Source organism: Mus pahari, chromosome 8 (genome assembly GCF_900095145.1).
Source record: "Mus pahari chromosome 8, PAHARI_EIJ_v1.1, whole genome shotgun sequence".
Classification (NCBI taxonomy): domain Eukaryota; kingdom Metazoa; phylum Chordata; class Mammalia; order Rodentia; family Muridae; genus Mus; species Mus pahari.
This window is the reverse complement of record NC_034597.1, coordinates 4,107,288-4,121,705: the sequence shown is the minus strand read 5'-3', so window position 1 is coordinate 4,121,705 and position 14,418 is coordinate 4,107,288. Positions and strand designations below refer to the sequence as shown.

Sequence of the window (14,418 nt, the reverse complement as noted above, 5' to 3'; positions counted from 1 at the left end):
GGTGGCTTGCCTGCCGGAGACTCTAATTGGTTCGACATTTATTAACGTTTGTAGAAGAATCAAAAAGAAAAGAAAAGAAAAGAATTCAAACATTTTGGTGAGGCATGCATCTAAATCAATACTCAAAGCATTTTACAAAGTATCCTTTACTATACAAACAGCACCCACCGATCCTCACCCACCCACCTCAACTCCTGCCCCCCAGAACAGGGCCTGGTTGCTCACAGTGGCTCTGAAGGAGAGTGGCGGTAACAGCCAGCTATATAAAAAGCATCCTGTTGGAAGGTAAGGTCATAAAACAATGGGTTAACAGCCAGGTGGAAATTGCTGGAGAGTGAGAGGTCACTGTTGTCAAGGGCATTCCAGTCTCTGTCAGTTGCAGGGAGGAGCATGGCTCAGTGGGTAAGGGCACTTGCCTTGGCCAAGCTTGACAACCTCAGATAAAAAACGAAGGATCATGGTCAAAGAGAGAAACTAGTCCTGCAAGTTGCCTTCTGATTTCCACATGTGCTCTACACACACACACACACACACACACACACACACACACACACACACACACAGAGGAATGGATGGGGGCGGGGGAGAGGGAGAGAGAGAGAGAGAGAGAGAGAGAGAGAGAGAGAATATACCAGAGATCATTATCTAAAGCAGAACAAAAGGTTTGCACCTTTCATTACAAGCTGATATAAGAGCTATGAGCAGTAATCAATATAAATCCATGGGAAGAGAAAAAGGTATGTATCATGGCTCACACCTGCAGTCCCAGCACAGGAAAGCTAAAGCAGGAAGATTACTGTGAGTTTCAAACTTGTCTGCATTACATTGTGAAACTCTATCTTAAACAAAACAAGATATGGATTCATAAGTGAACCAACTTGGAGAGAGTCTCAGGAAGGACAAGTTACCATGGAGTTCAGGGATGGAAAGAAAGGGTCTTGCCCAGCAAGTAGCTGATGCTGTGTATTGATGCTTCCTCAGGGAATGTCGAATTTCAAAGTTGCTGGAAAGAAAGCCACCTCCTTTTCATCTGCCTCTTATTATTCTAAAGGAACCTGTTCGAAACACTTCAGCCACAAAGTAAGTTAGATGATAAATGTGTTCCTCAATCTGCACGCCAGTCAAGTAGCAATAAAATCAGAATAATTCATGCAAAAATTTTCATTATGTTTCTAAACATACTTATTTACATTTTAAATCACACATTAGACAATATGAAATATCTTCCATTTAGACAGGTGTGAACTAGAAAACAGATGCATTCATTAAACATGGAACAATTCGGCAAATTAAGGAAAAAAATTTCAAAGAACTCTCTGGTTGAAGTACTTCAGCCACCGTTAACTTACTTGAAAAAATATGGCCATAGCTCCAATTATTCTGTTCTCAGAAATTGCCGTTTGAAAGCTGTCAAAGTCGTCTGGGTTGTAAAAGAAAATCTGCATCTGTAAAATAGTTTAAAAAAAAATGTATTAGGAAAACTTTCCAACCTGCAGGAAAGTAGGCAACAGTACAGAGGACCTGTTTTCCAGATTCTAAGGCCACGCCCTGCTTATTCTCAAATCCACAGCTCTCCCTGGCTAAAGCCTGTGAGAGCGCATCCCACATAGCCTGCCATTTTACTTCAGAACACCCAGTTGACTGTATTGGCACTGCCCAGAACACTAACCACTCCTGATGCATTCCTCTGGCCTTTACCCAGAGCCATGATGAGCCCCTCCCAAGAGCCAAAGCTTGAAAATAGTTCACCACAGTCAAGCAGAAAACTCAGCCTGTGAGGGGGAGCCTGAATGTTACATTATCAACACACAATATAGATTACTTGAACACAGAAAATTTTAAGCCATATCTCCGGAGATTATGGGAAACACCTGTAGGGTATATGTCAGAAATTTCACCAAGAAACAAGTATAATGCTAAAAGCTATGAAATGTTGTATTGTTTACTATGTGCATTAAAGCTATTCCATGCATTACATCATTGAATGTACTTCAAAAGTTCTAGAAAGATGGAAGTAAAGGCAAGGGAAGTGCTTCAGGAAGTGTCTATCAGGTCACTTCAGGCTGCAGGAACACTGAACTCCACATGCTCTCACTGCAACTTGAAGCACCCTCTTCTGTAGTCAGTTTCTTACTTAAAAGACAAAACCCAGGTACCTCACCTTGTTGTCACCACACAGTCTGAACACTTCAGTGCACCTTGATATTTACGAAGACTAAGCACCGAAGGATCTCAGAAGCCTCCCGAACCTGCACACATTCTTACTCCAGCCCCCCGGCCTCCTTGTCTGGGCGACCCTCGGGGAGTGTTCAGATCTCAGTACCACTCCACCCAGCAACAACACTGCATGCTAACACCAGCAGAAAGGGCTGGAGAGATGGCTCAGTGGTTAAGATCACTGGATGTTTTTCTAGGGGAATCAGGTTTGATTCCTAGGATCGACACAGTGGCTCACAACCACCTGTAACTCTAGAGCTGACAGCTCTTGGCCTCCAGGCACACAGCCATACATAGATATACATGCTGGCAAAACACTCGTACACATAGAATAAAAAATTTAACGGTAAACCACAATCTTAAAGAGGATTCGTTGGACTCAGTCTCTGAGGACAACCCTGGCCCTTCAAAACACTCAGCTCTCCTATGGTGAATCTCATCTTTCTCTTCAGTGCTCCCCCCAGCTCCTAAAGGCTAAAACAGCCTCTAGTGGAAAGGATGTTTACGTCCCAGCTGGGAGCTTGGAGAGATTGATATTGAAGAAAACATTCCAAGCAGACCTAGGGAAATCAAGGTGACTCAGTAAAGGCCAAAGGTGAATGGAGCTGCCATGACAAAATGAACCAAGATGGTACCAAAAAAGTTCATGTCTGCGGGGTGTGTTGAGGCCGAAGCAGCAAACCAATTTCTCGGGAAATTCAGGAATCCATGGGAGGAAGAAAGAGACTCTTTTGGGTCATAACAAATTCATCTTCTTGAATTCTTACCAATGCTGGTGGTTTGGACAGCTTCGGACATCATGAATTTACACTTAGAAAAATCCACTACTTGAGGTATAGATTTAAACCATTTAATATTGGGTCAGTGGCTTCAGGTTCAAAGCTGTTAAATCAAGGGGAAAAAAAAATCCCCACACAAGTATATTCAGAAAATTACACTTCACTTTCCTTTTAAAACTCAGACTCTCAAAGCAAGTACATTCCAGAAAGCTTTCTTATGCTTCAGCCCTTGAACACGGGCAGTAGTGTTTAATGTAGCACCTGAATAGCACGGGATATAAAACATGCTAAGATCTGTTCAAGGGTGCATTCATTTACAGCTAGGGAAGGAAATGCATTTTTGGATAATGTGTTTGAGTCGAGGCTCCACCCACTTGGATAATAAAATGTCTTTTAAAGAGTCAGTGTAGGTCAGAAATATCAATTTCCCTTGCTATTGCTTTCAAGTTGCAGCTTACTGAATTACGTTCACATGTGGAGCTATCTAAAGGAAAAGTAAATAAAGGGATAAAGTTTTGCTGTATTAACTGGGCTCTAGCAACTTGTTATTGAAGAGAAAAATATTGGGGTAGAGACCGGCAATTACTTTTGCAAAGACATCTCTGACAAACATTTTTGGTTAACTCAGTCTTCATGACTCTGGTTTTGGCTCATACCTTGTCCCTCTGACTTAACTTTGCCTTCTGGTTATTTATCATTCCAATGTCAGATCCCCAAGAATCTGCAGAGGCCTGCAAGGTTTCTGCACTTATTTTCAAAAGCCACACCCAAACCATGGTTGGTGATGTATGCATGTAATCCTCGAATTTGGGTGGCTGAGGCAGGTGGTTACATAGAAAATTTTGACTGCAACAAACAAAACAATAGCAATAACAACCACCACCAAAATCCACCTTAGACTTTCCATAAACATGAGGGGTGTTTGCTGTATAGTAATTTCCTCCAAAGACAAATGCTGCAATAAGCTGAAGGGAAGGCTTGGGAAGTCCAGTGACAGAGAAGTCTGCTAACAATGCCACATCCTTGCCACCAGCTCCACAATACCTTACATTCTGTCCCACTGTCCCTGGCACTGTCCCTGCAGACACCCCTCTGCTACTACACCTTCATCTTTCACTCAGTCACTTGAAGGAAGAGGGAGATAGTGGGTTCCAGCTACTGAATAGTTAAGTATGTAATTTCTAAGAATAAGGATATCCTCTTACATGATCACTGTGTAATTGTTATACTAAGGAAATTTCACATTCATGTGATCATATTATCCAATTCATGGTTCACTTTCAAATTTAGTAAGTGCCCAATAAAAGCCCATTACAGATGATCTTACAGTTCTGGGTGCAGGATGCAATCCAGGATTAACTCTGCACTCAGTTATCAGTCTATTCTGTCCATTTTCCATTTCCAAAGGAAGATGAAAAGTTTTATGGTCCCTTTGTGATATGACTGTGTTAAATAGTCCTAGTATTGGGATAAACCCATGTCATAGTCACGCTGACCTGGCAGATTGCACAGAATGCACCACCTGAATTGACCCTTGAGAAACTGGTTTCTCTTGGTGGAAAGTGTGGCTTAAAGACCCAGGAACTCAGTGTGTTCCAAATGTACTAAAAGTAGATAACTTCAGTTCTTCAAGAATACATTATATCTGAAGGCCAGTAGATCCATTCTGAATAGGATGCCCCTGAAGAAGAAAGGAAGCTGAATCAACTGTGGGAATTCACATCACAGGGCTTTCCTTTCTCACGGAGACAGAATGAATGAAACTAAACCAGAAAGCCACTGACAGGTAGTGCATTGTGGAACAAAGCCATGAGACTGATTGTGTCAACATTCAAAGTCAGGGTGATGAGGATGGGTCTGATCATGCCTACCAAGTAGAGTGGAAGAACTAGACAATCCTCCATCTAGCCAGGCCAGGGTATACCTTAGCAAGAACACCATATGACATCATAGGACACTTGGAAAGGGAGTCTCATCACCAGTCAGGACACTGGTGTTAATACATGTGGAGAGATGCTGGCACAAGCCCTGGGCAATGTGGGGTAGGTACAGTGATGGCACTAACAATTGGCAATACTGCATGGCCTTGAGTGCAAAGGACACTAAGATACTCCCTGCCCTTCTTACACTGCTCAGTTTTGCTCTCATTTAAATTGATTCTCAGTGCACTGTGGTTGGATGTGCGTATGCCTTTCAATTTGCATCACTGTGCATGTAAAGCTAAGTGAACCACAAATGATCAATCTGAAAGAAGAAGCTTATAATTATTATTGTCATTTTTCACACATTTATTGACCACCTACAGTATATTGAATTTTGTGTTATCATTCATTACCACTCTGTATATAAGATATTGCCATGAGTGTAAGGCAAAAAAAAAAAAAAAAAAAAACCATGATCTCCAATGTCCAACACTTTCAGAGCTCTGAAAAAAGAAGAGTATATTAGTGTAGAAAAGTGACCTTTCTCCCTCAGAGATCAAGGTCTTCATCATTGGGTTTCCTTACACCTGGCAAGAATGCCTGCTTAATGGTGATGCTGTGTAAGACATGGTGACAGATGAAGACACAGTCAATGCTTAGAAGACCAAGTACCATTAATGAGACAAGGCTACTGTTTTCTTAGAATGTCAGACTTAGACAGATACATGGAAAAAAGAGCTTAAGACAGTAAATGGATGGTGGTCAAGAGAAGTACATGTTAATAAAGCCTAACTCGGACCAGCCAGGGGGAGGAAAGGACAGCTTCACAAATGTGAACTCCTTCTCCAATGTCTAATGTTATGTATGTGTGCCCAACTCAGTTCTCAGGTGACTGTGACTATGGACATGAGCACAGGGGGAAATTTCCTAAACACAACTCCAATGACTCATGCTCTAAGATCAAGAATTGATAAATGGGATCTCATAAAACTGGATAGCTTCTATAAGGCAAAGGATATAGTCGATAAGACAAATCGGCAGCCTACTGATTGGAAAAAATATTCACTAACCCCACATCCAACAGAGGGCTAATATCCAAAATATATAAAGAATTCAAGAAGTTAAATCACCACAAGACCAAATAACCCAATCAAAAAAGGGAGTATAGAACTAAACTGAGAGTTCACAACTGAGTAATCTCTAAAGGCTGAGAAACACCTAAAGAAATGTTCAAAGTCCTTATTGATCAGAGAAATGCAAAAACAACCATGAGACTCCACCTTATACCAGTCAGAATGGCTAAGATCAAAACCTCAGGTGACAATACATGTTGGAGAGGATGTGGAGAAAGAGGAACATTCCTTCATTGCTGGTGGGATTCCAAACTGGTACAGCCACTCCAGAACTCAATCTGGAGGTTCCTCAGAAAATTGGATAGATCTAGCTGAAGACCCAGCTATTTAAATTTCGGAAATATACCCAAAAGATGCCCCACCATGCCACAGGGGCACATGTTCTACTATGTTCATAGCGGCCTTATTTGTGATAGCCAGAAACTGGAAACAACCTAGATGTCTGCTGACAGAAGAATGGATACAGAAAATGTGGTTAATTTACACAATGGGATACTACTCAGCTATTAAGAACGAGGACATCCTGACTTTTGCAGGCAAAAATATCATCCTGAGTGAGGTAATTCAGACCCAAAAGGACATGCCTGGTATGTACTCACTAATAAGTGGATATTAGCCAATAAACAAACAAACAAACCCATACAGAATACTCAAGATACAGTCCACAGAATTCAAAAGGTTCAACAATCTGAAGTGCCCATGTGAGGATGCCTCAGTCCCACATGGGAGAGAGAAGAAAGCAATCACAAGTAGGGAGGGAGGGAGGGACTTGGGAAGGAAAGTAGACGAGGTGGGGGGCAGTGGGGTTAGAGGAGAACCTGATTGGGTGAGGGAACAGGACTGAAGGGCCAGCAGAAAGAATGGAAACAGGCAACCTCAGGAAATAGGAGGTCCGAGGGACCCCCTCCCCACAGAATGCACCAGAGACCTGGGAGGTGAGAGACTCCCAGGACTCATTGTGAGGGACCTTTGATGAAATGCCCAACAGTAGGGAGAGGAAACTTCTAGAGCCCACCTCCAGAAGGGAGACAGGACATCAAGTGAGGGATGGGGTTGCCATCCCACAGTCACACCTCTAACTCATAATTGTTCCTCTCTGAAAGAATTATAAGGATGGAAATGGAGAGGAGCCTGAGGAAAAGAAGGTCCAGTGACAGGCCCAAAGTGGGATCCAGGTCAAGGGGAGGTCAAGGTCCCAGGGCCTGACACTATTACTGAGGCTATGGAGTGCTCACAAAAAGGGATCTATCATGACTGCCCTCCAAAAGACCCAACAAGCAGCTGAAAGAGTCAGATGCGGTTAGTTGCACCCAACCAATGAACAGAAGCAGCTGATCCCTGTTGAATTAGGGAAGGCTGAAAGATGCTAAGGAGAAGGGTGACCCTGTAGGAGAACCAGCAGTCTTAAGTAAACTGGACCCTTGAGATCTTTCAAACACTGGACCACCAAACAGACAGCATACACCAGCTGATATGAGGCCCCCAACACACACACAGAAGACCTCCAGGTCTGTGTTCATTCAGAGATGATGCACCTAACGCTCAAGAGGCTGGAGGCCCCAGGGAGCTTAGAGGTCAGGTGGGGTTGGAAGTGGGACCATCCATGAAGAGATGGGGTGGGGTGGGGAGGAGGTGTGGGATGTGGAACAGTCAAAGGGTAGATGGGGAGTGGTGGGGAATGGAATATGAAGTGTAAAAAATGAATTACAAATGAATTTTTTTAAAAAAAAAAAAAAAAAGGAAACTGCCCCGATTCAAGAGAGGAAAACCCTCAAGTTCTTTGCAGATCCGGAAGTGCTACAGTTATAGTGTCTCTTAGAAAACTGTTCCCCTTACACACTCTCATCCAAGGCAAGTGAGGCAGGGGGCAGAGGATCACAGTGAACTAAAGAAGGAAACGGTGCCCGGGCAGCTCAGAGGAAAGATCAGTGGCTAAATGATGTGGCTAACTGGCCCTGCTGGGAAGTTCCCATACAGGAAAGAATACATAGATAAAAGCTGCAGGATAAAAGAGTTAGAGGAACTGGAAAGATTGCTTAGTGCCTACAAATGCACAAAGCTTTTGCTAAGGACTTGGGTCTGGTACCCTGAACCTGTCTCCTTAGCAGCTCAGAAATGCCTGCAACTCCATTGCCAGAGGATTTGGTGCCCTCTTCTGGCAACCCCAGGTACATACAGTCATGTGCATGTGCCTCAAACAAAGACAGACACAAATGAACACAACGAGAAAGATGAATTAAATCTTGAGGGGGGTAAAAAATGACACGTGACGTCCAGCCAGGCAGCAGCAGTGTGGAGAAGGACATAGACCGAGGCAGAACAGGAGGAGGAGGTGAAATGCAGGTTGGTTTTCAATCATGGCTGGGAATAATCTGCAGAGAGTGAAGTGAGCTGCAATGCAGCAGTGGGCAAGACAAAGGTGCCTAAGACTAAAAATGTCTCAAGAGGGCAAAGGGAAAAAAATCTAAACACACTGAAGGCTCTTTTTGGTCCACTTTGTGGATAACTTGTACTGGGTAATGTGAACACAGAAGTATAATCTGAGTTCTTACAGTGTACTACTGCACCTGTTAAGCCAGACTGCATATGCACTACACGAAAACAAGCCAACCTTAAGAACCAACTTAAGGAAGAGGAGATTTATTTGGCTCCCAGTTGTAGAGCTCAGTGCCCCATGGTGGATGGTTTAATCTTGACAGCAAGAGCTTAAGGCAGGCTCTAGCATTCCACTCTCTTCCAGGGCACAGACACATACTGTGTGCATGTGCTCAACTCACTTTTTTTTTTTTTTTTTTTTTTTTTTTTTTTTAATTCAGCCAGGGATCCCAGCCTCTAGAATGGTACCACACATACACAGTATGGATCTTCTTACCCTAGTCAGTCGAAGCTAGAAAATTACAGACATGCCCACAGAACTGTCTCCCAGGTGATTCCAGATCCAATTACATTAACAATCAATTTAACCATCATATGACATCGAAGAATCCAATTCTTGAATTCTACCAATGCCATTAGCCAGAAAGATCTATGCACGCAGAACATAAGTCAGCTTGGCTCAAGATGTGACTGGCCCAGTGTTGGTCAGTATAAATACGACTCGTTTGTTTCTGAAAGAATAAGTGAGTGGGGGTGCTGGGCAGCTTGAGTGAAGATGCCCAAGTGACAAAGTCACCAACAAGTTCACGAAGCCTTTGATACTTCTAGGAATAAGTAACAAGAGGCAAAGGGGGATCAGGACACTGAAAGAATAAAGAGATTTAAGCTTTTGGCATCAAAGTCTTTAAAGTTCCTATAAAGAGGCTAAGTAGCCCCAGGTATGGTTCTGTTAACCACAGATTACATACATTAAATTCTCTTTAATGCACAAGACACTGGACCATTTTTAACCAACTCTGGACTGTGACATGATACTCAAGGAAAAAAGGTTTTATTCATTTTTAATTATGGGGAAAATGGTAAACAATTGCACTACATATATTGTACAATAACTTATAATACAAACACAGTTTGCTGTGATCGAGAGCACTTATATTTTATGAAGATTTATTTCTATGTATAACATTCTGGGCATGGGCATATGTGTGTGTGTGTGTGTATGAGTTCAGATACTGGAGCAGACCAGAAGAGGCCACTGGATCTTCTGTAACTGGAGTTACATGTGGTTGTTAGCCAGGCAATGAGAGTGCCGGGAACCACACTTACATCACCTGCAAGAACAGTATGTGCATAGCCGGGCCTGGTGGCGCAGGCCTTTAATCCCAGCACTCGGGAGGCAGAGGCAGGTGGATTTCTGAGTTCGAGGCCAGCCTGGTCTACCAAGTGAGNAAGAATAATATAGAGTGTGTAGATTGTAAAGAACAGCAAACTAGTCGGGTGTGGTGGCGCACGCCTTTAATCCCAGCACTTGGGAGGCAGAGGTGGGTGGATTTCTGGGTTGGAGGCCAGCCTGGTCTACAAAGTGAGTTCCAGGACAGCCAAGGTTACACAGAGAAACCCTGTCTCGAAAAAACAAAAAAAAAAAAAAAAAAAAAAGAACAGTATGTGCTCTTAAACACTGAGCCACCATTCTAGCTCTTGTAGGAATTTTTAGAAGAATCACTACATTTTGTGGTATTACTATCAGAAAGCTTTATTTTCATGTGCTTAAGCTTCACATTAGGAGGCTGTAGAAGTCTACTAGATTCACCTCTGTGATGTAGACAAATTTTTTTTTCTAATCAAAGGTATGAGGTCCCTGTAATGTCCGCCTTCAGACACCAGATTGCAACAACAAGTTCCAGATGAAATCACACACCCCTGTGTATGACACATGATGAAAGCAATCTGGCCCAGTGACCTGAACACCACATCCTTATTCATCAGAATCAGGCTCTTCTCAAAGGAATGGGGCCCCAGTCATACCCCAGGTCACCATCTCGTACCTGAGAGGAAACTGTCCTAGAAGTGGGTACTCTGACATAAAGACCTTGGGTTTGAGGAGTTAGAGCTCAATTGCTGATGGAAGGTTTTGGACTTGAGTATCTCTTTTTAGTATATATCAACTATATACAATATGGATTTCATTATGAAATTTTATGTGTAATAATGTACTTGGATCCTCTTCACACACATAACCACCACCCTCTCGTCTCTCTATTTCTTGCTGATCTGCTTTCTCTTTCAAAGTATTCTACCTACTACCGCTCATGTCCCTACTTGGTGATCCAGTCAATCTAATTAGGGTTACTTGGGTGTGGGATTAGTCACAGGAAAATGGACAGCTTACTAGTGACTGCATGGCTGAAGAATCTTTCTCTCCCAGCACCCATTAACTACCTGTAGACCCATAAAGACGGGCAGGGCCTCATGAGACCCTTGGCTCAGGGTTCCCATCTGGAAACCAGAGACCACTCTCAGCTCCATAGGCTAAGCACTGCTTTGGGAAAGCCAGGACGGGCAGGGCCTCATGAGACCCATCTGGAATCCAGAGACCACTCTCAGCTCCATAGGCTAAGCACTGCTTTGGGAAAGCCAGGGTGTAGGAGACAGCTTATATTTCCCATGGTGAATCTGCATGAGCAGAGGGATGTGTCACTAATGGTGACATCGATCCTTTCCACATGCCAGCTAGCTTCCGGGTGACTCACTCCCAAGGTGTAGGCTCAATCAGCTTTCATTGAAAGAGTATCTTTAGAAGAACTAAGTTGTGAGGAGGAATGGATATTCAGCATCTCTGTCGGCAAAGCGACATTCAAGTAAACATTCCAGAGGGCTTGTTTAATAGCCTACTACTTAGCACACAATCCCAGATCTTTATTAATTGCTTTCTGCAATTAATGCAGAGATGCTTCCAGCATCTTTGTACCCGGAGTTCTACTTTTTGGAGCAGATGAGCCCAAAGTGCACGCCAGGTCTAAGGGCCATAAGAACAGGAGACAGGTCAACTGAGGGACAATTGTGAATTCTCTCTCTAACTTCTTTACTCCTTTTTACACGTTTTTACATGTCTGCATAAGTGGCTGTCAGAACTCCCGGGCCAGGCACACATCTTTGCATCTCTCCTCTGTCAGGGAAGAATTTTGGACCCTTGATGACTAAGCAAAGTTGTGTTTCCCAGGAATTCACTCTGTATGATTTATGAAGTTTTTACTTTGAGTTAAGCGAAAGTGTGGACAGACATGAGGTAGATTCTGCACTGCACATTCAGAACTGTATCATGATCTAACCGCTTATCACCCCTTGAGGGAAGGTGGCAATAAGCTGCAGCCCTCCACTTAATACTGTGTGACACAGGAAGTAAGTTAGCGACATTCCCAAGAGTATACTCCAGAGAGAGCACAGCAGCTCTCTACAGGGAATAGCAAATAAAGTCAGCGAGGTGAGGCACAGCTCACGTGCCTTACGCACTGGAGTCACAGCTGTCCACAGCTTTAAATTTAGTTAAAGGGAAGGAGGAGAGAAAATGCAAATAACTCTGTGAGCCAACATCCAAGGATGTAGCAGATAGATAAACGGAGACAGGTTCACTCCAGCCACAGTCAGATTTCAGAGAGAAGAGCCACATAAAACCTGTACACAGAAAGAGAGCACAGAGGGAAGGAAACCCCACTCTGCAGCTCACAGGCGGCACAGTGGCTCCCCCTAGGGCGGAGCCTCCAAAAGGCCCATGGGAAGTTGAATTCTCTCTTTGGCCTGAGCAGCAGCCAGAGGACCTCAGCTGCATTTACATTTGTGGATTTAGTATGGACTTTCCTCCTTGTATATGAGGTTCAGTGGTGACTAGAAAAACATTTCCTGAAGAGTTGTGCTGCTGGACCTGGGATGGACACAATCTGACTCCACAGAGTCTAGGATGCCCGCACCTATAATCCCAGCATTAAGGAGGCCTAGGCAAGAGGACTGTCCCACCACTTAAAGGCCAGAAGTCATGCTATAGAGCTGACAGAACGTGTGATAAGCGATCAGTTAATGCACAATGCAGTTCAGTATATGTGATCAGAAGGTGCTCACATCTGTCCATGCTCCCTACTGAGTAAATCATTAAAAAAAAAAAAAGATAACTAAAATTAACAAAATAAAAAGGCAAGATGGCACACACCTGAATTCCTAGCACTTGGGATGCTGAGGCAGGAGGATTACCTCAAATTCAATTTTTAGACCCTTCTCAGAAAAGCAAACTAAAACAAAAACAAGCCATCATTTCCTCGTGTTTGCAGTGTGTGTGTGTGTGTGTGTGTGTGTGTGTATACAAGGTTAGCTCTGGAACTCACTGCTTTGGGCACAGAAGACAGGGAGAGTCCCTGGGTGCACGTGGAACTCATTTGTATTTCAGAAACATGAAAATCACCACTGGTGTTTGTGCTTCTTGTAAAGTGAAACTTTGTCGAAATCGCTTTGTACTTGGGAGTAACAGCCACATGATTCACCATGAAATGAAGTCTGGAAAATCATTTTGGATAAATGGGCCTATAAATTCAATAGAATTTCCATGACAACACAGGCTGCAACACTCAACTACAAATAAAAAGTTATAAATCATTCAACACCAACTAGAAATTGGCAATATGTCTCCCGTCTCGAAGTGTGAGGCGCCCAGAGCTCAGGTTGATACTCACTCGCCCCCATTTCCCATTATGCTTCACTCCTTACTTCTCACTTTGTACTCTCTACCCCATAATGGGTGATATCATGAGGCTGTAAAACTGCAATTAAGCTAAGTAAAATTAGTACAGGTGAGGCTCCTTCCCTGACCCCACCCGAAGGCCTCTCCATGAGTACTGTGCTTAGATGAGCACATTATCCATTACCCCCATGAAGCATGCTATCAACACTCAGTCTCCATAAAGTAAGTCCATGGGAAGAGGGGATGGCTCAGTTGGGAAACTGCTCGCAGCACAAGTATCAGAACCTGAGTTTGCTCCCGAGAGCTTATGTAAAAACTGTCGCAGGCAGTGGTAAATGCTTGTAATAACAATATTGGAGAAGTAGAGAGAGGTTCTGCTTGGCCTCATGTGGGCTCACTGGTCAGCCAAGCCTAGCCTGATTGATAAGGCACAGGTATAGGAGAAACACTCTCTTTAATATTAAAAGCTGGACAGGGCTCCTAAGGATGACACGTGAAGTTGTCCTTTAGCTTATACATACATGACACACATATATACATACAAACACACAAAACAATGTTTTGTGCAAAATATTTCTGAGGACATATGGATAAGATATCCTTGTGACTTCTCAAAAGTTAGAGTTCTGTAAGTTCAAACCATTTCCTATAGATATGCATTTACTGTGGTGCATTTCAGACAAGGAACATTGACCAGTCCAGACCACCTATAGCAGGAGGTCCCTTAAAACAGGATCATCCGAAGAAGAAACTTTGCAAGCTCTCTGAGCACTGGGTGGGTGGCACTGGTGTCAGGGCCAAGCATGCAGCATGTACTTATTTGGTGAAGGCAGATTGTTCCCACCCACATGACAGGAAACATGTTTTCTTTCTCCATCCAGGTCTTTTCTTGATGCTCCAAACTCATTATAAACAACAGCTGTAGAGAGATGCCTGGCAGTGGGGGAAGGGTCTCTACCTTCCAGCAACGCTTCACATGCCAAGGCACACCACTCAAGACCGTGGAGGGCACCGACCCATGTCCGTCACTTCTCACCACTTGGGCTTTGGAGCCTCCGTCTTAGGACCGTAAGCTCATAGCCCTTTTTGAAGCGTCTAGCTGATTAGTAAAGTGACCTGTTGGTGCATGTGCGAGTCCATTTCCAGAGAGGGTTAAGTAAATGGTGAATACCTGTTCTAAATGTGGACAGTCCTGTCCTGTAAGTGGGGGACTCGGATGAAACAGGTGACCAAAGGAGACACTGAGCACAGCATAGTCAGGCCCT

At 43.5% G+C, this 14,418-nt stretch overlaps 1 protein-coding gene across 2 annotated transcripts in view; it reads right to left on the bottom strand.

The window, feature by feature from the left end:
• The window catches only part of Ptprg (protein tyrosine phosphatase receptor type G), a 677,472-nt gene that overhangs the window by 198,506 nt on the left and 464,548 nt on the right, over positions 1–14,418 (bottom strand). For both annotated transcript variants that reach the window (XM_021204227.2, XM_021204228.2), the window contains exon 5: positions 1,350–1,445. In XM_021204227.2, coding sequence (XP_021059886.1) covers positions 1,350–1,445 — 96 coding nt within the window. The remainder of the gene's footprint in view (positions 1–1,349; positions 1,446–14,418) is intronic.